This window comes from Rana temporaria, chromosome 4 (assembly GCF_905171775.1).
Source record: "Rana temporaria chromosome 4, aRanTem1.1, whole genome shotgun sequence".
Taxonomy (NCBI): domain Eukaryota; kingdom Metazoa; phylum Chordata; class Amphibia; order Anura; family Ranidae; genus Rana; species Rana temporaria.
The window spans coordinates 4898316-4925376 of record NC_053492.1 but is presented as its reverse complement, the minus strand read 5'-3'; the positions used below and the strand labels follow the sequence as shown (position 1 = coordinate 4925376).

The 27061-nt window shown below is 45.8% G+C and overlaps 1 protein-coding gene and 1 pseudogene across 1 annotated transcript; one reads left to right on the top strand and one right to left on the bottom strand.

The window, feature by feature from the left end:
• Positions 1-9954: 9954 nt before the first annotated feature.
• Positions 9955-12595, bottom strand: LOC120935236 (gastrula zinc finger protein XlCGF7.1-like; the record flags this gene model as incomplete). Its single annotated transcript, XM_040347402.1, has 2 exons — positions 12526-12595; positions 9955-10565 (listed from the first exon to the last, which is right to left on the bottom strand). Coding segments are annotated over exons 1-2 (681 nt in total), but the record flags the coding sequence as incomplete, so codon positions are not given.
• Positions 12596-22159: 9564 nt separating this feature from the next.
• LOC120938719 lies at positions 22160-22242 on the top strand (annotated as a pseudogene).
• The last annotated feature ends 4819 nt before the right edge of the window (positions 22243-27061 follow it).

Sequence of the window (27061 nt, the reverse complement as noted above, 5' to 3'; positions counted from 1 at the left end):
TAAACTATCACCTGTTCCAACATACCACGCTATGTTAGTGTGTTTGTTTTCCCGGAGGACTTTGGATTCATAAAGAACTTTAACCCCTGGATTTGGAAAGCCCCGCAAGGAAGTGAAGGAGTTCCCAAGCAGAGCAGAGGAGCTGTGGGAGGCTATAACTACGTGCACTTTACCCCTGCAGGGGTTAGTGCCTCTGGTGAGTGGGGACCCAGGAGGGGGAGCACCTTGACCACTGCGTGGAACTTCACTATTGTATACCTGATCACCCACCTTTTTAGGTGCACCTTTGAAAGCACTGGTTGAACCATTTCAATTTTTGGACGTTTTTTCCACCACTTAGTGACTTTGTAATTTTATATTTATTTATTATTATTTTTTCCTCCGGAGAAGAGTCTTTTCATCTTATCTACACAATTTTTTTTACAATTGATGGGACTATTCATGCGCTTATGCTTTGTATTTACAAACTTTTTTCCTTATCAGCATTATTATTATTTTTATTAGGCGACCACTTAGCCATTGAGTGGATTGCACTTAATACACATCCTTGAGGTTTGCACAGGCTAGCTGACAGGTGTCGGCGCCAGCACAGTTTGTGGTTATTATTATTTGTACACTTGTTTTTGCTTATGTTTACGAATTTTTAGACTGCATAAATGTTCTTTATACACATAGCATGCTAGATATTTGATACTTTCACCATCACCTATTGTGGTTCGGACTAGTTTATAGGTAGGGCAGCGCCATCACCCCACCCTATTTTATTAGTTTTTCCTGTATCCCCTATGGGGATTTCTTTTTGGGGGGCTGCAGCCCGTTATTTATTTTCCAAGTTATTCATTTTATATTATATTTAATTATCTACAGCGTAGTGTTCTATTGCTACTGGATTAGCCTTGGTTGGCCCTAAGAGCGGTTTCATTTCTCTCTGGTCCTCATGTGGCCTAGTTAGCTGGAAAACGTGTTTTTCCCGTTTTTTTGGTGAGCACAAGGTCATCACGCGGCCTACACGTGCTTTTCCCGCACTTTTTAGGCCTGTGGGCCTGGTACCAGTTGGTTCTGGAAAAATCCAGTGTTAGTTAGGGGTATATAAGTAGGGTTCCGTCAGCCTTGCTCTCAGTAGACAGGACTGTGGTGTTCCCCAACCCCCCCCCCCCTTTTTTATTTTCTTTTTGTCGTGGCTGCTAATTATGTGGGATGGTCACCTTTGTTTTAAAAAAAAAAAAAAAGTTTAAATTATACTAAGGGGGACAAATCTGTTTAGTTTAGTTGTTGTTGGATAAATTTTAAAGTTGGAATATATTTATGTACAGCCTGGGCCGTAGTGACTACTAGGCTGTTTTTTAAGTTATTAACCACTTCCCGACCCCCGCATGTACATATACGTCCACAATATGGCACGTACAGGCACATGGGCGTATAGGTACGTCCTCGCCTATTAGCGGGTGGGGGGTCCGATCGGGACCCCCCCGCTACATGCGGAGGTCGGGTCCGCTCGGGGAGCGATCCGGGACCACGGCGCGGCTATTTGTTTATAGCCGCTCCGTCGCGATCGCTCCCCGGAGCTGAAGAACGAGGAGAGCCGTGTGTAAACACGGCTTCCCCGTCCTTCACTGTGGCGGCGCATCGATCGCGTCATTCCCTTTATAGGGAAGACACGATCGATGACGTCATTCCTACAGCCACACCCCCAAACAGTTGTAAACACATACTAGGTGCACCCTAACTCCTACAGCGCCACCTGTGGTTAACTCCCAAACTGCAACTGTCATTTTCACAATAAAGAATGCAATTTAAATGCATTTTTTGCTGTGAAAATGACAATGGTCCCAAAAATGTGTCAAAATTGTCCGAAGTGTCCGCCATAATGTCGCAGTCACGAAAAAAATTGCTGATCGCCGCCATTGGTAGTAAAAAAAAAATAAAAAATAAAAATGCAATAAAACTATCCCCTATTTTGTAAACACTATAAATTTTGCGCAAACCAATCGATAAACGCTTATTGCGATTTTTTTTACTAAAAATAGGTAGAAGAATACGTATCGGCCTAAACTGAGGAAAAAAAATGTTTTTATATATGTTTTTGGGGGATATTTATTACAGCAAAAAGTAAAAAATATTGCTTTTTTTTCAAAATTGTCGCTCTATTTTTGTTTATAGCGCAAAAACTAAAAACCGCAGATGTGATCAAATACCACCAAAAGAAAACTCTATTTGTGGGGAAAAAAGGACGCCAATTTTGTTTGGGAGCCACGTCGCACGACCGCGCAATTGTCTGTTAAAGCGACGCAGTCCCGAACTGTAAAAACACCTTGGGTCTTTAGGCTGCATATTGGTCCGGGGCTTAAGTGGTTAAAGTATTTATTTAAAATATATGTCTGAAATCCAATAATAAAGCAGTCTTGGACAGTATTAGTCCAATAATGGTGTGTCTTGTTTATTTAGTTTAATTATAGTTAATAAGTGTTCCTGTCTGCTGTCCCATGTCTTTTTTCAACAGTACTATGAATACCTTGGGTGGTGATATATGTTACCACAACATGGCGTCTGGGTTAACAACATCTGCCCTAAGGTTAATTACATATGACCTTACATAACTGTCACCAATAACTTACCTGGATGAAATTCATCTCGGATCTGTGTGACCCAGGCCATGTGGCGCCTCTTTAGGTCAGACCACTTTTTTAGGATGGCCATGTGTGCGGCCATGGACTTTCCGTAACTCCCGCAATAGGGAGCGGACAATTTTTTTTTTGTCCTGCTGGCTCCGGATTTCATCATATCCCTGTTGCAGGAACCTCTGCAAGATGAAGAACAAAGTATATTATAATACTTTTGTTTAAACCCTTATGGATATATGACGTAAATGTATGGTATTCAACAATTGGAAGCATTCTCGCCTTATTAATCACTGACAGGGGTAACATGACAAATTTTATATCTTGCCATTTCGGTCGCCACCTTTTTTGCATAAATATAGCAGCCATTATAATTTGCATAATTATGTATATATGAGTAACAACACAGGATACACGTATAGGGGAGAAATGAGTTGCTATTCATCTGACCGCTATAATTATTTTTTGACCCTTATACTGGGCCTGTACAATAGATAATTTTTTTTCATCCCTATCTTTATATATGAACAATAATATGTTTGTTTCTTTTGACTTTTTGATGAATTAATTTTGAATAAATAATGGAGTTGATGTTATTTAAAAACTACAACTACCAGCATGCTCTGATACACCATGTAGCTCACCATCACCAACTGTACCACAATTATACTTTAACTCCCAGCATGCCTGGACAGTCAATGGCTGTCCGGTAATAACGGGGAGTTGTTTTGCAACAGCTGTAGGCTCCGTTTAGGAAACAGTGCCGTACCAGACGTTTTTCTTGTGGAGGGGAGGGGGGCTATGTGTATATGTTGTGTTTTTTAATTTTTATTTAGTGTGGTGTAGTGTTTTTAGGGTACAGTCAGAGGGGCGTGGGGTTCACAGTAGTTTCCCGCTGAGGGTTTGAGCTGCAGCGCCAAATTTGCTTCAGCTAGAAGCACACTGTAAGTCCCAGCCCATGTGAATGTACCCTGTTGCATGCAGGGAGTTGTAGTTTTGCAACAGCTGGAGGCACAATGGTTGCAAAACACTGCGAGTTTGAGACTTAACTCAGGGTTTCAAGACCAGTGCGCCTCCAGCTGTTGCAAAACTACTACTCCCATCAGGCATGGTCTGTCAGTGCATGCTAAGAATTTTACTTTTGCTGCATCTAGAGTGCCACAGTTTAGAGACCCGTGTTTAGTGGTCTGAAAAATGTGGGCCTGCAGAACTTGCAAAACTAGAAGTCCCAGCATGCCCAGGCATGCTGGAAGTTGTAGTTCTGCAACATCTAGAGGGCAATATGTATTCAAACGTCCTTGGGCGTTAAGGACTCTGAAGTCAGGACGTTTGCATACGTCCTATGTCCACAACATGTTAATTATGCTAAATAGCAAGGAAAGTGCCTAAATACACATTTACCAACCAGGGTGTCTGCAGCTGTCCAGGCATGCTGGGAGTTGTAGTTTTGCAACAGCTGGAGACACACTGTTTGGGAAATACTAATATCTGATCTTATATCCTAACTTTTAAACTAGTCTAAAATGCAGTTAAAGATAATGAAATAACAGTGGTGAAATTACTTACACTAATCAACAGTTTTTCCTCACTGGATGAAAAGTTACTCCCCACCATCTTCGCTTCGCTGGGCAGCACAAAATAGCGATCCGAAAATCGACTGGCAAAGATCCAGGAAATGCTCTTCTTTCTCGCGTGTTATTCGCGCGCATGCGCGGACGAGAATTTCGCAATCATTTTCGCATGCGCATTAGCAGGGCTCGACAAATCCCGGGCGCCAGGTCGCCATGGCGACTAGAAATAGGGTCCTGGCGACTTGAATTGGAAGGGGGGGCAAAAAAAAATAAAAAAATAAAAATTTTTTTTTTTTTTTTTTTGTGAGCTGGGGCCATCTGGTGGTGAACCGTTGGTATTACAAGTTATTACCACCAGATGTGAGCTGGCGCCATCTGGTGGTGGCCGTTGGTATTACAAGTTAAGCATTACAAGTTAAACAGCAATTCTAATGTAATTTTTCACTATTTTCACTGCCATCTTCTTCCCTCTAATTAGAACCCCCAAACATTATATATATTTTTTATCCTAACACCCTAGAGAATAAAATGGCGATCATTGCAATACTTTCTGTCACGCCGTATTTGCGCAGCGGTCTTACAAGCGCACTTTTTTTGTGAAAAAATTACACTTTTTTAATTAATAAATAAGACAACAGTAAAGTTATCCCCATTTTTTTTTTTTATATTATGAAAGATAATGTTACGCCGAGTAAATTCATACCCAACATGTCACGCTTCAAAATTGCGTCCGCTCGTGGAATGCCGACAAACTTTTACCCTTTAAAATCTTCATAGGCGACGTTTAAAAAAAATCTACAGGTTGCATGTTTTGAGTTACAGAGAAGGTTTAGTGCTAGAATTATTGCAGGATACCTTACGTGTGGTTTGAACACCGTTTACATATGCGGGCGCTGCTCACGTATGTGTTCGCTTCTGCGCGCAAGCTCGTCGGGACGGGGCGCGTTTTCTGGCTCCTAACTTTTTTACCTGGCTCCTAGATTCCAAGCAAATTTGTCAACCCCTGCGCATTAGCGAAATTTCGCAATGCATTTTTTTGGTTTAAAATATCACGGATATTCGATTTGTGCGAATATTTCACGAATATTCGCCTATATATTCGTGATATATCGCGAAATCGAATATGGCGTATTCCGCTCAACACTAGCTGCCAATGTGAAAAATGTGTCTACCCTTTCTATGGGATGTTGTGGTGGGAATTTGTGAAGAACACCCAGTTTATAGCCTGCCAAAATGTGTTTGTGGTAGTGGAGCTGCTCTGTAATAAAGATGTGGACATTACAGGGGAGAGATGTGGACATTACAGGGGGGGGGAGATGTGGACATTACAGGGGAGAGATGTGGACATTACAGTGGGAGAGATGTGGACATTACAGTGGGGGAGATGTGGACATTACAGTGGGGGGAGATGTAGACATTACAGGGGGGGGAGATGTGGACATTACAGGGTGGGGGAGATGTGGACATTACAGGGGGGGGGAGATGTGGACATTACAGGGGGGGAGATGTGGACATTACAGTGGGGGAGATGTGGACATTACAGTGGGGGGAGATGTGGACATTACAGTGGGGGGAGATGTGGACATTACAGTGGGGGGAGATGTGGACATTACAGTGGGGGGAGATGTGGACATTACAGTGGGGGAGATGTGGACATTACAGTGGGGGGAGATGTGGACATTACAGGGGGGAGATGTGGACATTACAGGGGGGGGGAGATGTGGACATTACAGTGGGGGAGATGTGGACATTACAGTGGGGGGGGGAGAGGTGGACATTACAGGGGGGGGGGAGATGTGGACATTACAGGGGGGGGGGGGAGATGTGGACATTACAGGGGGGGAGATGTGGACATTACAGTGGGGGGAGATGTGGACATTACAGGGGGGGAGATGTGGACATTACAGTAGGGGAGGCTGAGGACTGTGATGTGTGGGGGCAATGAGGACAATAATGTGAAGGGGGCTAAAGATAGTAATGTGGGGAATAATGTAAATTGGGGCAAAGGACAGTACTGGCAGGGGGTTGGTGTCAAGGAAGTGTGAGAACATTACTGTGGGGGGGGGGGGGGTGATATAAAGGAGGACCTGAGGACACTCTTCAAGAGGGAGAGGACTCTGATTTGCACTGGAGGCTGAGGACGCTGATTTAAGAATGGGTTCAGATCTGTACATGTGCATTAGGTGCACATGTCGTGGGTAGGTCAGCCCATTTTAATGGGCTGCAATACCCGCAAAAAACACAAAGACGTCTTTTCCAAAATAGTGCGGCAGCAACATGCAGTTTAGCACATGTGAAAAGGCGCCACAGGTATCGACATGATGTTCAGACCTCTGCTGGAAGAAAATTTTGCTGACTGGACCTCAGTGAATTTTAATTCATTACCCTTGTGCTACATACTTCCCATCTTTTTTTTTTTTTTTTTTTTTTTTTGCAAATCTGTTTATTGAATTTTAAAACATTCAACAAAGAGAAAAAAAAATTACAACATTAACATACATTGGTCATAGCAAGAACTGACTGCGGTACAAAGAGAAATATGATGAGGAGCAAACTGTTGCATGGAACACGGTGGGGAGCTCTAGTCATCACAGCGGGCACAGCAAGCTGACGATCTCTGGTAAAAGGACAATGCCGGGCTATATATAGAAATAAAAGGGTGGGGCCCAGAAACACATGACATAGTTATAATTGTGGAGTCCTGTACATCAGCAGGGAATAGAAAATTAGGTATGGTGTGGGTCAGTGGCTGTGGAGGGATCCGCCAGCCATTTGGACCAAACCTTGTCGTATTTTTGAGGGCAACCCCTGTTAGCATAGCAATCTCTGTAAAGAGGTAGGCTGTTGTTGACCAATTGTTTCCACAGGGAGATAGGAGGAGGAGTAGGCTTACGCCAGCTAAGGGCTATGGCTTTGCGGGCATAAAAGAGAAGTAACCCGACCAGGGTGCGGCCTGCCACAGTGGGAATTATTTGTTCTATCAGGCCCAACATACATATTTCTATGGAGGGTTGGAGCGATATAGTGGTGATCTGTGCAATGAGCTCTAATATCTCTTTCCAGTAGTCGACAATAACTGGGCAGGACCAGAAGATATGGGCAAAGTCACCTGGTATTGTACCACAACGCCAACACCCAGGGGGGGAGGCGGGGTTCATTTTGTGTAACCTGTGCGGGGTAAAATATGCGCGGTGAACCATCTTGAACTGAATTAGTCGGTCTCTCAGGGAGACCAGGGATCTAAAGGGGAAGTCCCACATGTCATCCCAATCGTCATTATCAAAGTCAGGAATGTCGTGTAGCCATTTGTTTCTGAGTTTATCTAGGGAAGGGAGGGAGGTCATTATTAAGTGAGAGTACAGTCGCGAGGTGGGTTTACCTGCACATCCTGACCTGAGGAGGGTCTCTAAAGAGGACTGAGTGATCTGGAGGGGAGAACTGGAGAATTGATGACCGAAGGCATGGGAAAGCTGTAAATATCTAAAAAAATAGCTCTGTGGGATGTTGAAGTCTGATATCAGTTTGGGGAGTGGGGCCAGAGATTGATTGGAAATTACTTGGGCCACCGTTTTAACACCGAATTTGGTCCAGGCGTGGGGTTCGGGCAATTTGTAAATGTGCTCAAGGGTGGGGTTCAGCCACAAGGGGGCAGCTGGGGAGAGTGCAGTCTTAGGGTATCTTTCGATTCTAAGTCCCACCCCCCATGCACGAAGTGTGGTGCGCATGGAGGGGGTCAATGGGTATGGGGCCTTGGGGCCGCGAAAAAGTAAAAATTTCAGCGCTTCCAGTGAATTTACCACCGCCGCCTCAACCAAGGTAGCGGGGTTGGTCGTATCAGGAGTAAGCCACCAGGCCGCTGTAACTAGTTGGGTGGCCAGGAAATATTTATATAGGTCAGGGCACGCCAGGCCTCCCTGGGAGGACGGGCGTATTAGCGTCGACCATCCATACCTGGGGGACTGGGTCCCCCAGATGAAGGATGCGAAGAGGCCATGAAGCCGGGTGAAAAAGGATTTGGGAATCCATTGCGGAGATTGGCGGAGTAAATAGAGAAATTTGGGCAGGATTTTCATTTTTATGAGGTTTATCCGACCTAGCAATGATAAGGGTAGTGACTCCCATGCCTTCAGTCTCATCCGTGTCTCCTGAACCACAGGGGATAGATTTAGGGGCAAAAAATCTGAAGCTTGCCTCGAGATCATCACCCCGAGGTATTTGAAGCTCTCAACCCATTGTAGGGGTATATCGGAAGGGGCGGTGGTGCGGGCTGCGGGGTCTATGGGGAACAAAAGAGACTTGGACCAGTTAACCCTGAGGCCCGTGACAGCAGAGAAGGAGTTTAGGATCTGCAGTGCCCCTGTGAGCGAGGAGTCTGCATCATTGAGGAAAAGAAGGAGGTCGTCTGCATACAGGGCGACCCTCTCCTCCAGCCAGCCAACGCGCAGGCCCCTGATGTGCAGGGAGGTGCGCAGGGCCTCCGCCAGTGGTTCCATCGCAATGGCGAAAAGGGCCGGGGAGAGAGGGCAACCCTGCCGCGTGCCTCTGGACAGAGGGAAGGGCTGTGACAGACCCCCCCCCAGCTTGACAGCAGACGTGGGGTGCTTATATAACGTCTGTAACCACTCGATAAATACTACGGGGAATACTTCCCATCTTTATATAAACGTCTCCTGACATTTAGGGGTCTAGTCATAAATAATTGTACAGCAATTTTCCGGGTGAAAATACATTCTGTGTGAATGAGGGGAAAATGGAGTCTAATTGGCTATTTGCTGGTCGAATAATTTCCATTGATTTAAAATAGAAAATACTACATTTGCCACTAGCTGGAGATAATTGCTATTATACTTAGCGCCATCTAAAGTCCAAACATAGTATTTCTCATTTTAATTCAATGGTTAGTCTAATAGTGTTGTCTTATTTAAGTTCTATCCTTCAGTGTGTACTGTACTGATAAGTGTATGAGTATGATCTCAGGTATTAGTATGAAGACATGTCTGATGAAGGGAAATAAGACATCTGTTTTTCAAAGAATTTATTGGACTAATGTGACAATCATTCATCCAGCGGTTACAATTTCTGGCTGTGATTTAACACAGTGATTTCCTATGATCATCAGCTCCATCTAGTGGCCATAATCGGGTATTTTTCCTGAAATACCTCAATTAGTGCAATACTGCATTATGGTCACTAGATGGAGTCAAGGAAATCAGAGTATGAAATAAAATACATCCAATATTCATCACAGCTGGGTGAATGCCTGTCATAAACGTTCAACTATTTTTTTTTTTAAACAGACCTCCAAGTGTTTGTGAAATCTTACACCACAAAATGTACTCAGCCAATGAGAGGTAATGGCTCAATTTTTATTTTTCTACTACTATCAATGGCCAACACGGTACAACACTTCATCCATGTCTTTGGTGATCTCTGATCTCCTTATGAACGGTTTCTTACATGATGAAGATCAGCCATGGAGTATATCTGAGGTGTATATCAGGGTGTGCTTCTTCCCCACATGAGACCAGTGATGTCCAGCAACATTCATATACAAGACATTTCCCACACTCAAGGCACTAATACACCTCAAGGGTTGTGTGGGATCCCTGATGTACAGGAAGACAGGACTTCAGTGAGGAACAATTCAATCACTCAGGATAGGAAAGTGGCTTTTCCCCCTTGTGAGATCTCTGATGTTTGAAAAGATTGGACTTCTGTGAAAAACATTTCCCACACTCAGGACAGGAATACGGCTTCTCCCCTGTGTGAGATCTCTGATGTGTGTAAAGATTTGACTTCCGTGAGAAACATTTCCCACACTCAGGACAGGAATGAGGCTTCTCCCCTGCGTGAGATCTCTGATGTATGGAAAGATTGGACTTCCGTGAGAAACATTTCCCACACTCAGGACAGCAATACGGCTTCTCCCCCGTGTGAGATCTCTGATGTGTGTAAAGACCGGACTTATCTGAAAAACATTTCCCACACTCAGGACAGGAATACGGCTTCTCCCCCGTGTGAGATCTCTGATGTGTGTAAAGATTGGACTTCCATGAGAAACATTTCCCGCACTCAGGACAGGAATGCGGCTTCTCCCCCGTGTGAGATCTTTGATGTGTGGAAAGACTAACCTTCTGTGAAAAACATTTCCCGCACTCAGGACAGGAATACGGCTTCTGCTGCGTGTGAGATCTCTGATGTGTGGAAAGATTGGACTTCCATGAGAAACATTTCCCGCACTCAGGACAGAAATATGGCTTTTCCCCCGTGTGAGATCGCCGATGTGTTGAAAGACTGGATTTCTGTGAAAAACATTTCCCGCACTCAGGACAGGAATACGGCTTCTCCCCAGTGTGAGATCTCTGATGTGTGGAAAGACTGGACTTCTGTAAAAAACATTTCCCGCACTCAGGACAGGAATATGGATTCTGCCCTGTGTGAGATATCTGATGTCTGTAAAGATGTAACTTCCTTGAGAAACACTTCCCGCACTCAGTACAGGTAAAGCTCTTCTCTGTTGGAAGGACTGCACCGTCCCTCACAGTCTGAGGTTCCTTAGGATAAGAGGAATACAATGGTCCGGCACCATCCCTCACAGTCTGAGGTTCCTCAGGATAAGAGGAATACGATGGTCCGGCACCGTCCCTCACAGTCTGAGGTTTCTCAGGATAAGAGGAATATGATGGTCCATCTACACTGTGTGGTGCCGGATGGACATTTGAGGTAGTCGGGTTTTCTCCTGGACTATACTGTGTGATGTCCTCATCTTCTACTTTACAGTCTGGAGACAACGTGAGACAATCCTCTGAGGTTTTCCTCATCTCCCGTCCATCTACTAAAATAGAAATAAAAAGATTATTACTAGACATGAGCAGATTGGTTCCCCTAAACCAGGACTCCGCCCACATCATGCAGCTTTGTCTCTGAGGATCTTACAATTCCCCCCTCAAGGTAACTAGTAAATGGGTCCTCTGATCTCCTACCAGATCATTTCTTTATTCATGGACCTTAGTCAGAGAGTGAGGAAACAACGAGAACTGTCTTTTATAGGAGTGACAGTGATGAGGGGATTATAGGACAAGTATCCCCACCCCCTCTATCACTCATTGCCATCTTCCCAACACAAGAAGTCCTGCACTTTATTATTTAGTCCATGATTTAGTCATGAATAACAGCAGGGCTGAGCCCCACAAGAGGTCAGAGAGTGAGGATGGAGGAGAACAACCAAGATGAAGACTGGACTGATCCTCAAGACCACCATCATTGGGTTATTGACTTCTCCCTCATTATCACTTTACGTTTAAGGTTCTAAAGTTTGAGGATGTTATCACATTATTATCACCATGTCTGTGCTTCAATCACATCATCAGATATATCATTCTCAGCTGGTAGGAAATGGGTGCAAAAGAAGTCAGGACTTAATAATGTACAACATATTGTATAAGATACAACAGTTAGGATTTTATAGTATCAGAATGATGTAATGTACAATATAGAGTATATAGTGCAGGGGTCAGGAGTATGTAATGTACAATATAAATTATACAATGTAAGGGTCAGGACTCATAATATTGGTATTCAGTAATCAGTGGTAGATACATTTTTTTACATGAGACAAGTTGCAGAGATCCCACACCGCTGCCTCCCCTCTCCTGAGACTGCACTCAGTGACTTGGGTCTGAGACTATACAGACATATCCCTCCACCCGGCACAGCCAGCAGACAACAGAGCGAGTAATCCTGGGAGAATTGTTCTGTCAGAGATCTTTCCACACCTGGGTATGGGGCAGAACAGGGCTTGACAAATTTGCTTAGAATCTAGGAGCCAACTGAAAAAGTTAGGAGCCAGGTTTTTAAATTAGCTGCCCAGCACCCCCCCCCGCCCCATGCTGCTCTGGTCCCCTCCGCTCCTCTGTTCTCCCCCCCATACTGCTCTGGTCCGCTCCTCTGTTCTCCCCCCCCATGCTGCTCTGGTCCCCTCCGCTCCTCTGTTCTCCCCCCCCATGCTGCTCTGGTCCCCTCCGCTCCTCTGTTCTCCCCCCACCCCATGCTGCTCTGGTCCCCTCCGCTCCTCTGTTCTCCCACCCACATGCTGCTCTGGTCCCCTACGCTCCTCTGTTCTCCCCCCCATGCTGCTCTGGTCCCCTCTGCTCTCCCCCCCCCCCCATGCTGCTCTGGTCCCCTCCTCTCCTCTGTTCCCCCCCCCATGCTGCTCTGGTCCCCTCCGCTCCTCTGTTCTCCCCCCCACCATGCTGCTCTGGTCCCCTACTCTCCTGTGTTATCCCCCCATGCTGCTCTGGTCCCCTCCTCTCCTCTGTTATCCCCCCAGCGCTCACCTCTCTCGGGCTTAGTTGAGCAGCGCGACTGAATGACATGTTCCTCGGGAGTCGGCACTGAGAAGCTCATACGATCCGGAAGGAGGGCTCATGGCAGTCGCACACAGCTGTGATATAAGCTTCCTCGTCACCCATTCTCCTGCTATTTCCTTCCCCCGCTCTCCATCTAGACTCTCCGCGGAAGCAGACAGGATGGAGAGCGGGGGAAGGAAATAGCAGAACGGGTGACGAGGAAGCTTATATCACAGCTGTGTGCGGCTGCCGTGAGCCCTCCTTCTGGATCGTATGAGCTCCTCAGTGCCGTCTCCCGAGGAACATGTCATTCAGTCGCGCTGCTTAACTAAGCCCGAGATAGGTGAGCGCTGGTGGGGGACAGAGGACCAGAGCAGCATGGGGGGGGGTCGCGCTGCTCAACCAAGCCAGAGAGAGGTGAGCGCTGGGGGGAGAAGAGAGGAGCGGAGGGGACCAGAGCAGCATGGGGGGGGGGGCAGTACATGCCTGCCCAGCTGTCAAACTGGGAAGATGATGTCGGAAGTTGGCAGGCAGCCAGAGCAAGCTGCGATGGTCACAGCACCGTCTACCAGAGGACGCTGATTCGTAAAAAGTGACGGCCTCAATTTTGGCTAGCCCAAGCTGAAGTCCAAATACCTACAGCTGCTGCAGTGTAGCCCAGGCGCCAGGACTCAATTTCCAGTCGCCATTGCGACCTGGGTTTTGTCGAGCCCTGGGGCAGAAGACCTAAAACACATACCCCAGGTGCCTAGGTCTAGTAACATCTATGGTGAAAATGAACATTTTGCTGCCAGCTGAACCCCAGAATCTCCATAAATCCCGTCTAGCGAATAAATTGTGTCTGCAGCACAGAGAAGGAAGATTATCCGAGAGAAATACAGGAATACAGGATGGGGAACACAGCTCAGAAAAGTGACCAGGGGATTACAGGCTGATATCAACCAGTCCCCGCCCTACTCTGGACCAATCAGTGAGCAGTATGAGTGGAGGAATGTATTTAGTGTTAATGACCCACCTGTGCTGATCTCTGTAGGAGTGTCCTCCTCTATAAATGTCCCCGTTATTCCATCCTCCTCCATAGACTGCTGATCATCCCTCACATTTCTCTCTTCTTCTTCTGCTTTCACCTCAAATTCTATATCGATTGGATCTCCACTCTAAATCAAGAAAATGAGAGAGAATATCATCTGTAAGATATAAGCTTTAGGCCTCATGCACACTGGACGTTTTTGGACGTTTTTACAGCAGCTGTTTTTGGCAGTAGACATTTTTTTCTACAGTCAATAAACTCTCCATCATGTTATCCTATGTGTCCATGCACACATAGGCTGTTATCAGCAGTTTTGGGCAGTGGCGTTTTTGAGCAGTAAGAACAAACAAAAAACTAGTGGGTTCTGAGAGATGTTTTTCAGCTGTAAAAACGCTCTAACGCTGATAAACGCTCAAAAACATCACTCACCAGCGTTTAACGTTTTTGATCCATTGGAAAAAAAAATAATTTCTTCAACCCAAAAAAGCTAAAAAACGCTAATGTGGAAACGCTGATAAACGCTCAAAAACATCACTCACCAGCGTTTAACGTTTTTGATCCATTGAAAATAGTTTTTTTTCTTCAACCCAAAAAAGCAAAAAAACGCTAACGTGGAAAAACGCTAATAAACGCTATTAAAAAAAACTTTGAAAAAAGTTGAAAAACTCACTGAAAATCTACTGGCGTTTTTATAACGTTATTTTAACGTCCAGTGTGCATGAGGCCTTAATATTGTGATATCACATAGAAAATCCACACATTGAGGTAGATTCACAGAGGAGATACAACGGCGTATCTCCAGATACGCCGTCGTATCTCTGAGTCCAGCCGGTCGTATCTATGCGCCTAATTCATAGAATCAGTTACGCATAGATTTCTATAAGATCCGACCGGCGTAAGTCTCTTAACTGCATATTTACGCTGGCCGCTAGGGGCGTGTACGCTGATTTACGCCTAGAATATGTAAATCAGCTAGATACGCAAATTCACGAACGTACGGCCGGGCGACGCAGTGCATTTACGCCAGGCTTTTCCCGGCGTAAAGTTACCCCTGCTATATGAGGCGTATATGCGGCGCACCAATGTTAAGTATGGCCGTTGTTCCCGCAACGAAATTTGAAAAATTTACGTCGTTTGCGTAAGTCGTCCGTGAATGGGGCTGGACGTCATTTACGTTCACGTCGAAACCAATGATGTCCTTGCGGCGTACTTTGGAGCAATGCACACTGGGAAATTCCACGGATGTCGGGTCAGCCACCTTTTCACATCTTGAATTAGGCAGGCTGACGCCGGCCTATTTACGCTACGCCGCCGCAACTTTTTTTTAAGAATACGGCACTTGCCTGTAAAAGTTGCGGAGGCGTAACATAAATAGGATACGTTACGCCCGCATAAAGAAACGCCATTCTACGTGAATCTACCCTATTGTCTCTATAAGTGTGTTTTATAATCTCCATCTCACCAACCTTGTAACAGTGGGGGATGGTGTGATCTTCCTGTGTGGAATCCCAGGAATACAGAGGACGGGGACATCTCTCTGGTGGGTTCCTGGTATTAGGTGGCTCCATCATATCCTTGTGTCCTTCTGAAAACTCCTCCATCACTCCATACTCCTCATCCTCCTCTTTATACTCTTCTTTAACATCAATATTATCATCCCAGAGGTTTCCACTCTAAATATATAATAAAACATTCATTGTAACAAACATGCTGTGTACAGGTGTCAAGCTGCAGACCAAGATGGCCGCTCGGCTCTAGAACTCCCTGCCACAACCGGGTCTATATCTCGGCTCACAGAGCACTAGACAGCCACTTTTAACATTGGGGAACAACCAGGCTATGTCCTGCAGAAGAAATCAGACACCGGGACCGTGCTGTCTAACAGATTTCTTCATGCAGACGACCAGAAAGCATGCACAAGATGGCGCCTGGGAGAACGACCACTCTTCTCTTCCTCTTCACACAGAGCCTTTACCTCCTACAGACTCAGACGATCTCTCTGATATGGAGGACTCCTCACAGCAGCAAGATAACCTCACAGCTTCTGATAGAGGTAAGAGAGCTGTAGAATCACCTGCACACTCTCCACAAAAACTTGCCTCAGCTAAGAAGCATCACTGGGAAGACATCCCTGAGTCAGCAGCAGACACTCCAGCAGAGCACACAGCACCCCTAGCTGCCTTCCATGCATCAGATGCCCCTTCCTCTGAAACACCATTAAGGCTATGTTATTATCCCTCCAGGCTGGTCTGCATTATGAGTTACGCTCCTCAGTGTCCCACCTTACTCACAAAATAGATGGTATTGAAGACCGCACAGATCACCTAGAATTACAGTTAGAAGTGATCATAAAAAGCACATGATGAAATGATGGATGCTCATGAGGAACAGACGGACATGATCAGGGATGGACTGGCCATTGGGACTACAGGGAGATTCCCGGTGGGCCGATGGCTCAGTGGGCCGGCTTCAGTGACAGCGAACCGCCGCCCCCCTCCGCTCCTCTGTCTATCCCTTCCCACATCGCTCACCTCCTCTCCCTGCCCACAGCGCTCACCTGGGGGGAACTAAGAAGCAGGGGGAGGACCAGACGAGCAGGGGGGACGACAGAGTAGCATGGGGGAGGGGACAGACAGCTGACTCAACAGCTATGACCTGGGAGTTTCTCACTTCTTCCTAATCTGGTCCCATAAGGGGGGGGAACCAAACTGATTCTTTGTCCCGGGTGAAATAATGTCTAGCTTCCCCACTGGTACTGCCTATAAGAGTACCAGTACCAGTCGTTCTACTCTAATAAAGTAGAATGGCTAGTGGCTAGTGAAGGGGGAGAGGGGGCTTGGGCGGCCAGGGGGGTGCGGGAGTTGTCCGGCCACTGTGGGAGAGACCTGTCAAAGTGGGCCAGTCTGGATGAAGTCCAGGGCCAAATTTTTGTCCCAGTCCAGCCCTGGACATGATCCTTAAACTAAAAATTGAAAGTTGCAGATTTAGAGGATCGCTCCCGCCGCAATAATTTAAAGATACAAGGAATCCCTGAAGCTGTTAAACCACAAGAGCTCATATCTTACTTGCAGCAGCTTTTCCTAAAGCTTATCCTAAATCTCACACCTAGAGATTTACTAATGGATAGAGCACACAGGATCACCAAACCAACACATCAGCCTGAAACAGTCTCTAGAGACGAGCTAACGAGGATCCATTTTTATCATATCAAAGAACACCTACTCAGAGCAGCCAGATCCTCCCGCGCACTCTCCCCTCCATACATGGCGATAGCCCTGTACCAGTACCTGTCTGCAGCAACCTCAAAATTGAGAAAATAATATACCCTCATCACTGTGATTTTGAGAGAACACAAAATAGTTTACCGCTGGGACTACCCCACCAAATTGCTGGTCACATATCAGAGCCAACAAATCACCATCACATCCCCTAAAGATGGCTACAAGATGCTCTAAAACGAACACCTTCATCATCTACAAGTCACCCAAGTAACAATGGCAATGAAGTCCTTAATGCTCGGCGTCACCTCAAAACCAGGGATACACTCGGCTGTACACCTTATTGGAGCATTAAGGACTTCATTGCCATTACCTGTTATCCTTCCCATGTACATGGATTGAGGTCATTCAGGTTGGCTTTCGTTGAGGCAGATTTACCCATCTGCCCAATCGTGTCCCATTGTACTGTGTGTACAGTTCAGTGTATAAATATATCCCTGGACTAGGTTCTTTGTGTATTGCTTACCAGCAACTGACTGCCATACCACCATATGCAATTTTGCTTTTCATTTTTATGATATTACTCTCCTAACTGGTTGAAGCAACATTCCTTTGTGAATTACAACCAACGTTAGGCTAGCAACAGACCATTCGTTGATTACCACCAACGCGGGGTACCCCTTAATGAGATATCTATGCTCCTGAGGAAGCGCTAACCCCAAAGCGCGCAACATTTTGAGCAAGCCCTCCTGTTCCTCTGGATAACCACCCGGTCACTCGTGATATAACCTTTCTTATGATTATGCTTTTTATTTAAGCTTTCTATGTTAGAATCATACAATGAATGTGAACCGTGTGTGTGAAACCAGTTGTTAATTTAATTTCACTCGTGATTTTATATCTATAACTGTTTTTATGATATTTCTGTATTAATAATAAATTTTTTCTAGTTTTTCATATTATTTGTACCGTGTGCCTTTAAAGCCCAATCCACTAGTTCTTAGTTCAACTCTATATTATCGGGGCGGTGGCACACCTAACACCGGTGCATCCGTAGTATCACCCTACGATTGATGCACATTAAATTAGGCCCTTTTTCTCTCATGAAGGTGTTGTAAATCCTCGAAATACAGCAAAATTACTTTGTTTACTGCTCAGGATTCTGAGAAAATTTGGACACTCCTGGGGGTGATCACACTTTCAGTGTTTCCCCCAACATGGATCATAACTAACTGTATATACAACCCAGAAGATGTAGGTGTCATAGAGGGCATCTGTGGAAAAGGAACTAACTCTAGCCACACTGGAAGACATGCTAGAGTGAAAAGAGAAATCGATGAACGTTTTACTGACAAAATGTTATTGTTAAAATTTAAATATGCTTATGCTAGAAAATCAGAATATAACAAATGTTGGATATGTAGTAAACTCCACCCGGGTACCACTAGAATCCCTTTAATGGCAGTGCCTTTAAAGCTTCACTACCCCACCTATTTTTCTTACTGATGTCACAAGAACAGTTTTAAACAACACTTTTGTGTTCCAAGCCATGGGTAGAAGCCACTCCCCAGTTTGAGCTTTAAGTAAGGTAATTCCAGGGGGGCGTGTCCGGATGTGATCGCGGCAGGACGTGCTTTCAGGGAGCTCCACATCACTCTTGCTGAACACCCGTCTTTTGGAGCTTTTCTGCCCTGATTTTTAGCGCTGAAACTCCGGTACGAGTGGGGGAACGCCCGGTCATGAGAAGGGGGGCGACAAAACCCAGCCATCAGACTCCGAAGAGCCAGCGTCAGACCCGCTCCTCACGTGGCCCAGACGTGGGCCCCCGCCGCCGCCATCTTGCCCTCTCCTCCTTCCTCCAAGAGTGCCAGGAAGCTAGCAAAGAAGATGGCTAAGGCTGTGGCGGCTGCACAGGCCATCCGTGCGGAGGATCCCCTGCCTGCTCCTCCGGTTCAGGATGCTGCACAAGAGGCGATCACCCGCCCGATCTTGATTTGATATGATTTTATTATTTGTTAAGCGCCAAATACAGTTCAAGAACTGCGCCTAAGCGCTAGACAGACCAAATACATATACTGTGTAGTGAGGTGAGGGGCGCTATATCAAAATAGTGGATGCGTGTCACAATGTGCGTTTGAGTAGTACACAGTGTAACTGTGTGCCCAAATCTATGTGAAAAACCAAACAGATTATAGTCTAAACTCTATAAGTACAATAGTGCCAAATGCCTTGAAAAAAAAAAAAAAAAAATTAAAAGAATGTCCAGCAAATAAATAGTTAAGTGCAAAATGGATCCAGTGTTGTATCAAGTCCAGGTGCAAAATGCAAATAATCCAATCCCAAATCGCAGTGAAAAGTGCAAATGCTAAAGTGCTTGTGAATCTTCAAAATAGCCAAAGTGCGAGAAAGAAGTGATCCGCCTTCACCTATAGGTCACCAGAATAATAATGGATGGCTCCTTACCACACGGTGTTGACCAGATTACTTAAAATATGGTCAATCAGGCTTGTTTTAAATGAGGATCAGCAGGGTCTCATTGGATTCCAATGTCAGCGATTGCAGCAAATGGTGTACCAAGAAAGGAGAAGAGATACCACCATAGTGTAAAACCATTTAATATACAAAAGTTAAAATTACAATGCCAAATGGCCTCTTACTGTTGCTGGTGCCCGTTCCCGGCACTGAGGCTGTAGGTGGTGGGGATAGTAAGACAAGATAAGAGATGGCCGCGTCCTGGTCCACTAGCGTGCGTTCCACCGCTAGTTGTCCATCAACCAGTGAGACCGGAAGTGCGTGGCTATGCGTGCGCGCTCGGATACCGCCTCTTATACATATACATATACTGATAATAAAAAAAAATAAGCATAGCAAATATCACATACAAAATAGATTAGTAATAAATAACAACTGAAATAGCACAAGGAGGATCATCTAAACAGGGGGAAAAATCAAATAAAAAAAGAAAGGTTGAAGAAGCAGAATACCAGTCCACATTTAAATAGGCAGCAACAAGTCAGGGCAGGCTGATGAGCTGGTTAGTAGTAAATAGCACATGTTCCTTATTCATATACATTGTAAAGTAAGTGAGTCTTCAGTACCTTGCGAAAATGAGTTAGCGAGTTAATTTTCCGCATACTCTCAGGAAGATTATTCCATAGGAATACACCAAAGACTTCGAGAGTTTTTCCACCAGCTGCCGCAAAATTATATGGTTTCGGCATAAGACGGTTTTGATTTGCCGACCGTAAAGATCTTTTTGGGGTATAGTGGGAAACTATACTCGATAAATATATTGGACCTTGACTCCAATATGCCTTAAAAACAAGGAAGAGGGCCTTGAATTCAGCCCATTTGGCAATGGGTAGCCAGTGAAGCTCTCGAATGGAGCTTGTAACATGTTCTCTGTGATTCAGTCCTTTGATCAGGTGAGCGGCATGGTTTTGAACTAACTGCAACTTAGCAATCCATTTCTTTGGGAGATTTAATAAGAAAACATTTGAATAATCCAACCTAGAAAGTATGAGTGCTTGTACAAGTTTTTTCCGATTCACTTCGGTAAACAGATTTTTCAGCTTCCGAAGGAAATATAGATAGTAGCTTGCATTTTTCACAATATTTAAGACGTGGTATAAATGTGAGTTCCGAGTCGAACCAGACCCCTAAGTTCTTAATCTTTTTGGCAGGCGTTGGAGTAGTGCCAAATGACATGGGCCAGTTAGAAATTGGTGATATAGGTGTAATTTTTCCAATTAAAAGAACTTCGGTCTTAGCAGTGTTAATACCAAGTCTACTAGAAAGCATCCATTGATGTATTTCAGCTAAACAAAGTTGAAGTTTCAATTGCATATCTGTACCACTAGCCATATCTACCAGTATTTGTGTGTCATCTGCGTATATTTGAGCCTCCAAGCCATATTTCAGTATAATGTCTGGCAATGGCCGCATATAACAGTTAAAGGGCCAGTGGTGAGATGGCACTGCCTTGAGGAACTCCACAATGTAGATGGCGAGGGAGAGATCTATAATCTCCTAAGCGAACTACGTGTGTGCGATTTGAGAGACAGGACTTTAGCCAGTTCAGCACTTTGCCTTTTATTCCGAACAGGAATTCCATGCGATTTGTCAAGATGTCGTGGTCGATCGTATCGAACGCCGCCGAGAGGTCTAGTAACACCAATGCGGCTGATCCTCCAGCGTCCTTAATCATAAGGAGTCGTTCACGCATGGCTAACGCACATACTTCTGTCCCTCGACCCGGCCTAAATCCCGATTGGGTGTCGTGGAAAAGATTGTTTATTTCCATGTGATGTTGTAGCTGATCGAAGACCACACGCTCGAGGAAGCGATTAATGCCAGCAAGGCCGCGGTCATGGTGAGCATAGACCATCTGGCCACTGAGTGCACCCTGATTAGACATGACCTGGACAAGATAAGGGGGAGACTTACAGAGGCAGAAGAGAGAATTTCTGGGGTGGAGGATGTGACACAGGCACAAGGTAACCAGCTGACTGAATAACATGCCATAGTGAAGCTGCTGCAGAATCGCGCTGATGATGCTGAGGACAGGCAGAGGAGGAACAATGTCCGCGTGGTGGGATTACAGGAGGGTGCTGAGGGGCCCCAAACTACCACCATTGCAGAGGCCTTTTTTAAGCAGCTACTGAATTTGGGGGACCGACCTCAGACATATGTGGTTGAAAGGGCGCACAGGGTGCCCACTGGCAGACAACCCCCTGGTGACTACCCACGTCCCGTTTTGATGAGGTTCCTGAATTACAGGGATCGTGATATGATCCTAGCCGCATCCAGGAAGACCCAAGAGCTGAAGTATGAGAATGCCAGGGTGATGCTTTTTCCCGACTTCTCGGCGGAAACGCAGAGAAGACGACGCTCGTTTTATGATCAGCGCAAAAATACTCCACCATTGGTATTACACGTCAACAGAATTATCCCGCTTTTCGCTATCCCATTTACCTGCTTGTTGGAGAAATTGCAGAGGCACAGGGTCCACGGTACATGTCTGGTGGTCCTTCCCTTTTGGCAGTCTGTTCAAACTTTCAAACTTATGTTTGTCAAAGAAAACCTGACCCTACCTAAATTCCAGAGCGAATGGGCCCCATGGCTCAATTACTTCAATATTAACACCACCGCCTTACTTTGTTGATTACACAGCACTACTCTCTGTTGAACCTGACGATGTCTACCCTATTTGCTGAACACAACCCTCTCTCTCTGCCCAATTGCCTACTTATAAAGTTGTCCACTAGCTCTCCATAACACCCCCCCACCCCATGTACCTGGATTTGAAATCTGGACTCCATAACATATTGTCATAAGAATTCTGCTTTGATATATTTGTATTCACAAACGTTTTCTTGATTCTCAGCCTTTTGGCTAAGATCAAGTGTAGTATCTGTTCTTATCAGTTGACAGTAGGTGGTGCTATGTTAACCGTCCTGAGTACACAGCAAGGTGGAAAGGGATGGCGGTTGGCAGATGCGAAGCCTGCTGGAGTGGAGGCGGAGGCCTTCTGATTTGAACGGAGAGGCATGAGGTCGAAGCTGGAGGGCTTGGGCCTCTGGCCTGGATTTGATGGTGCCTGCCCCAGTCAGTTGTTCGGGAGAGAACACTTGCTCCTCTTTCTGTCGGGGGGAGCAGTTAGTATTTCCCAAACATGATTAGGAGGGAGTGATGGGAGTAGCCTGCTGAGGTGGGCTCTCTCTAATCTCTCAGAACTCCTACCTTCCTGGCTGGGAAGGGTGCTGCTGGTCCGGGCTGTGGGCCAGGGTCCGTTGAAAAGCCTGTGGAGATAGTGCTCCTGAAGTGGCAGTCCAGGCGTGCCATACCTTGCATTAAGTGTTTGAGAGGGCACTTACAAGTGTGGCACCTTGGTCACATCTCCACATACACTTTTTTACCACCTGCCTCTAAGGCCGAGCCTTTTGGCTGGGACCAGGGGAATTTTTGTTTCCTGGCCGGAGGGCCGGCCATCGTATTGCACGATGGTCACTTTCTACTCACATCTCCCACCTTCCTTCTCCGCCACTTTCTTTTTTATTTTACCCCCTGTGTCGTCACTTTGTCTTTTTTTGTTAATGTACGTTATGTTCACTTTGTGATTAGTAGGGTGCCGGTCCTCGGGCCAGCCCTGAACATCTTGGGAGTGGGTGGACATGGCCTTCTGGCTTAGTTCGCCTGCTCTCATGGGGTCTCCCTTCAGGGGAGCCCCACCTGGGAGGGTTCTGTTTCGGCAGACCCTCCAAGGAAGTTGGGTCTGTGTCGGCTTAGGCTGCACGGTCCACAGATCACCCCAGTCCCTGTCTGGAGCCTAACGCCCCCCGGGGGATCAGGGTTGGGTCCTTTTTCACAGGAGGACCCGTTGCATATTTTTGTGTCACTCTTTATGTGTGTGCACATTTTTTCTGCACAGGCTTTTCAATAGAAAAAAAAACTTTTTCTTGATTGTCATATTGTATATTGCATCACCTATGCCTTGTGATGCACTCATAAGTGAACGTTTTTAAAATTTACAATACTTTAATAAATAAAAGTAAAAAACAAAAAACATGCCATGTATAAATCAGAACTACCAATAATTGTCAATCATTTACCTGATGATGGTGAGGGATGGTGTGACCTTCCTGTGTGGACTCCCGAGAATACAGAGGACGGGGACATCTTTCTGGTGGGTTTCTGTAGCTGGATGACTCCACCATGGTGTCCTGGTACAGATCTTTGTGTTCTTTTAAAGACTCTGACTCCTCCATCACCCCATCCTCATCATCCTCCTCTTTTATCTCTTCTTTAATATCAACTTTAGAATCTCTCAGTTTTCCACTCTGAATTTAGAATAAAAATGACATCAATGGTAACAATGCAGATAATGTACAGATCCTAATGATACTATCAGTGATTGTTCCTCATCTACCTGATGATGGTGGGGGATGGTGTGACCTTCCTGTGTGGAATCCTGAGGACGGGGACATCTCACTGGTGGGTTCCCATTACTGGATCCATCTGTAGGAAACACACACACTGACTGAATACATTGTTTCTATGTGTTTATCAGATGATGAGGGATCTAGGTGGAGCCTCCGTACTGCTCTCTCCTTTACAATAAAGTCTCCTCTTACCCGGTGATGTGAGGGGCGGCTGATTGTCCATCATGACGTCCTTGTAGAGATCCTTGTGTCCTTCTAAATACTCCCACTCCTCCATGGAGAAATAGACAGTGACATCCTGACACCTTATAGGAACCTGACACACACAATGATACAGTCACCATCCAGACACATCCCTTGTCTGTTACTGGATAATGCCCCAGAATTCCCGGCACCGCTCACCTCTCCTCCATCATCTGTCTGGTGACTTCTAGAATCTTCTTTGTATTTCTCTATTCTATCAGGGAGGGAGGTGGAGACAATGTGATTGGTCATATGATCTCCAGTAAATGTGTATATAGACTGCGCTGCCAAAAATGAAATCAAGATTATTAAACAGTTTGCCACATGTAAAAAATAAAGAAATGAAAAACACCAAAAAATACAACTGTAGCACCCCTTTACTTTCAGAAAGGACGCTACGCTAAATTTAGTGGGGAATGAGAGAGTTATGTTGCTCTCATTCATTGATTTGCTAAATTTGGCTGTCGCCAAATCTGGATTGTCCTGTGGGTCAGTCTGCGCTCCAGGGATGCAGTTTCATCTCTGGGCGTCAGGTGGCGCCAGAGGGGTCCAGGCGGAGCCGCTTCTTCCCAGCAGCCAATTAGAGGAGTTTTCCCTCGCGGGGCATGCTGGGGAGGGGTATTTCTGTGGCGGAAGTCGTTGTTCTGGGTTCTTCGCGGGTTCCTGGTTCCAGATGCGGCACCCACCTTTAGGGTGTGCGCACATCACGGGCCCCACCACTATGGCCTACCTGGCCTGGGGTCGCGTGCTACGCAGAGTTCCTGACTCTGGGCCCTTGTGGCCTGGAGCAACTGATGCTACAAAGGGGCCCCAGTGACTTACTGGGTCCCCACTTCTACTGAGAAGATCCCAAGCTGTATGCTGTTCGATGGGGGATCGGCTTGAGGAGAACCCGGAGGCAGGTGATCCAGAAGGGCTTGAACAAACCATCGGGGATCTGGTGACCGGACATTGACAGTCTACTTTCCTACTGTCAACCGGTGACCCTGAAAGACATACTGGGAGGATTCGCTCAATCATTCAAACTTAACCTTGCACTAGGCCTGTGGCAGAGGTCTCAACATTTAATCAGAGCCAAGTCTGTGGCAGAGACTTGTTTCCTCCCAGCAACCTTAAGTGGCGCTCTGGTGGACATGTTTGTGTTTCACCTGTGGTGCTTATATTGGTCCAGCAGTGCACCAACACCTTTGCAGCCATTGTGCTATATGCTGGGTGTTTGGTGTGTTCCTGTACCTTTAAGGAGGGGTGGCTCCCCTTCAGTCCACCTGCCCCTATCTATCCATTAAAATGCTTGTGCCTCCACTGTGGGGACGCTCATTGTTTAGTGTTAGGACCACAGATTACAGGGTGCCTTGGTGGGGCTCTGTGGCTCACGCATGCGTTTGCAAATGCGTGCGGACAAAACCCCTGTTTTTAACACATACTGTTAGATTGGTTGTTCTGCTAGCTGGTCGGTAAGTAGGCTTGGTTTTTCCCTGGGCATTCCCCAGGTTTTGTTGTTATTTGTTGCGCTCTGGCTGCCAGGCCTGTGAGAGAAGTCTGTCCAGGGGACACTTTACCCACTCCGGCTGGAGTGGCGACGAGACTGATACAATTACAGAAGGCAGGACTGCTTTCTTTATCCAAACCCTGATTCTGCAAAGTTATTCTATCTTCATCAACCTATCCTGTCTACCTCAAGTTGATGTTGGTCGTGTTTGACCAGGAAAATAAAGCACACTGAAAACTTCAGTCAACAGCCTGGACATTCAATCTTTGCTCTACTCACTACCTTCACCTCTAGACACCACACAGAGGTAACTTAATACCCCGATCCCAGATCTATTAGCGGCTCCTGAGGGGGTAGCGCTACACAACTAATGTCCAATGTATCAAAATGTCCCCTTCAAATATTAGTTGCTTAAAAAACAAGAGGTAGGTGAACAGGTGCTGTGCCATTAGTAACAGATAAACACGTGACCACTTCCCGGTGACCTCACATGGATGACACTCACCACAATGGATGCATCTTCTATTACTAGATAGGTCTCACTGCACTTTTTGGTTGGACCCGCTGTGTATCTTGTCACCAACTTGTCCATTCACATGTACCTGGATGTGATTTCTTGCAATGCCTTACACTGCCACTCCCCCATTAATAAAAGTGGTATAATCTGTTAGTATAAACCAGCAGTCTACAAACTGTGGCCCGGGGGCTGCATGTGGCCTTTTTTTTTACCTTTATCTGGCCCTTAGGGCACTATTCCATCCCCTGACACTAACTATGGGGTACTGTATATCCCACTGACATCAACAATGTGGAATTATTCATCCCACTGACACCAATGATAGGACACCATTCCTTCTATTGATATCAACAATGGGGCACTAATCATTTCATTGATATGAACAATGGGGCACAGTTCCTTTCACTGACACCAAGGATGGGGCATTGTTTACTCCCACTGGCCCCTCTAAAGTCTAAACTGGCCCTTTGTTTAGAAAGTTTGGAGACCCCTGATATAGGTGAGAAGGTGATTAGTGGGAAAGGTAACACATCTCCAAAATGGAGAGTGTTTCCGGCCCTGTAAGTAGGGAAATGTTCTGACCCTGATGGGGTTAATCTACATTTCCACACTATTTATCTGCTGGAGATAAAAGACATCACAGTGACTATGGAGGAAGAGGACGGACATGACGGGGTTACTGGGTGTAAATAGAAAATAAGATCCTATTACCTCCTCTGCTGCCACTTCCAGCAACGTCTTCTCTCTACTTCCTCCCGACTCACCTCTCACCCGGAACTTCCTGTGTCCACCTGACATCACTTCCTGTCTGTCTTCCTGATAGAAGTGAGATCTTGTGGAGCTCAGAGGAACTGCAGTCCTGAGAAATATATTGAAGTGGCCTTGTGCTGTGTGTATGTACTGTATATCCTTATAGATGGGTCATCTCCACTCCCACCAAGGGGGATAGAAATATATTACTGACTAGTCCAGCCTTTCTCAGCCAGGGTTCCTCCAAAGGTTTTTAGGGGTTCCCTCAGAATTGATCAATTTCTGTCTTTCAGTAACAACGATTTCATAATAATGTAAAAATGTCCTTCTTTCACT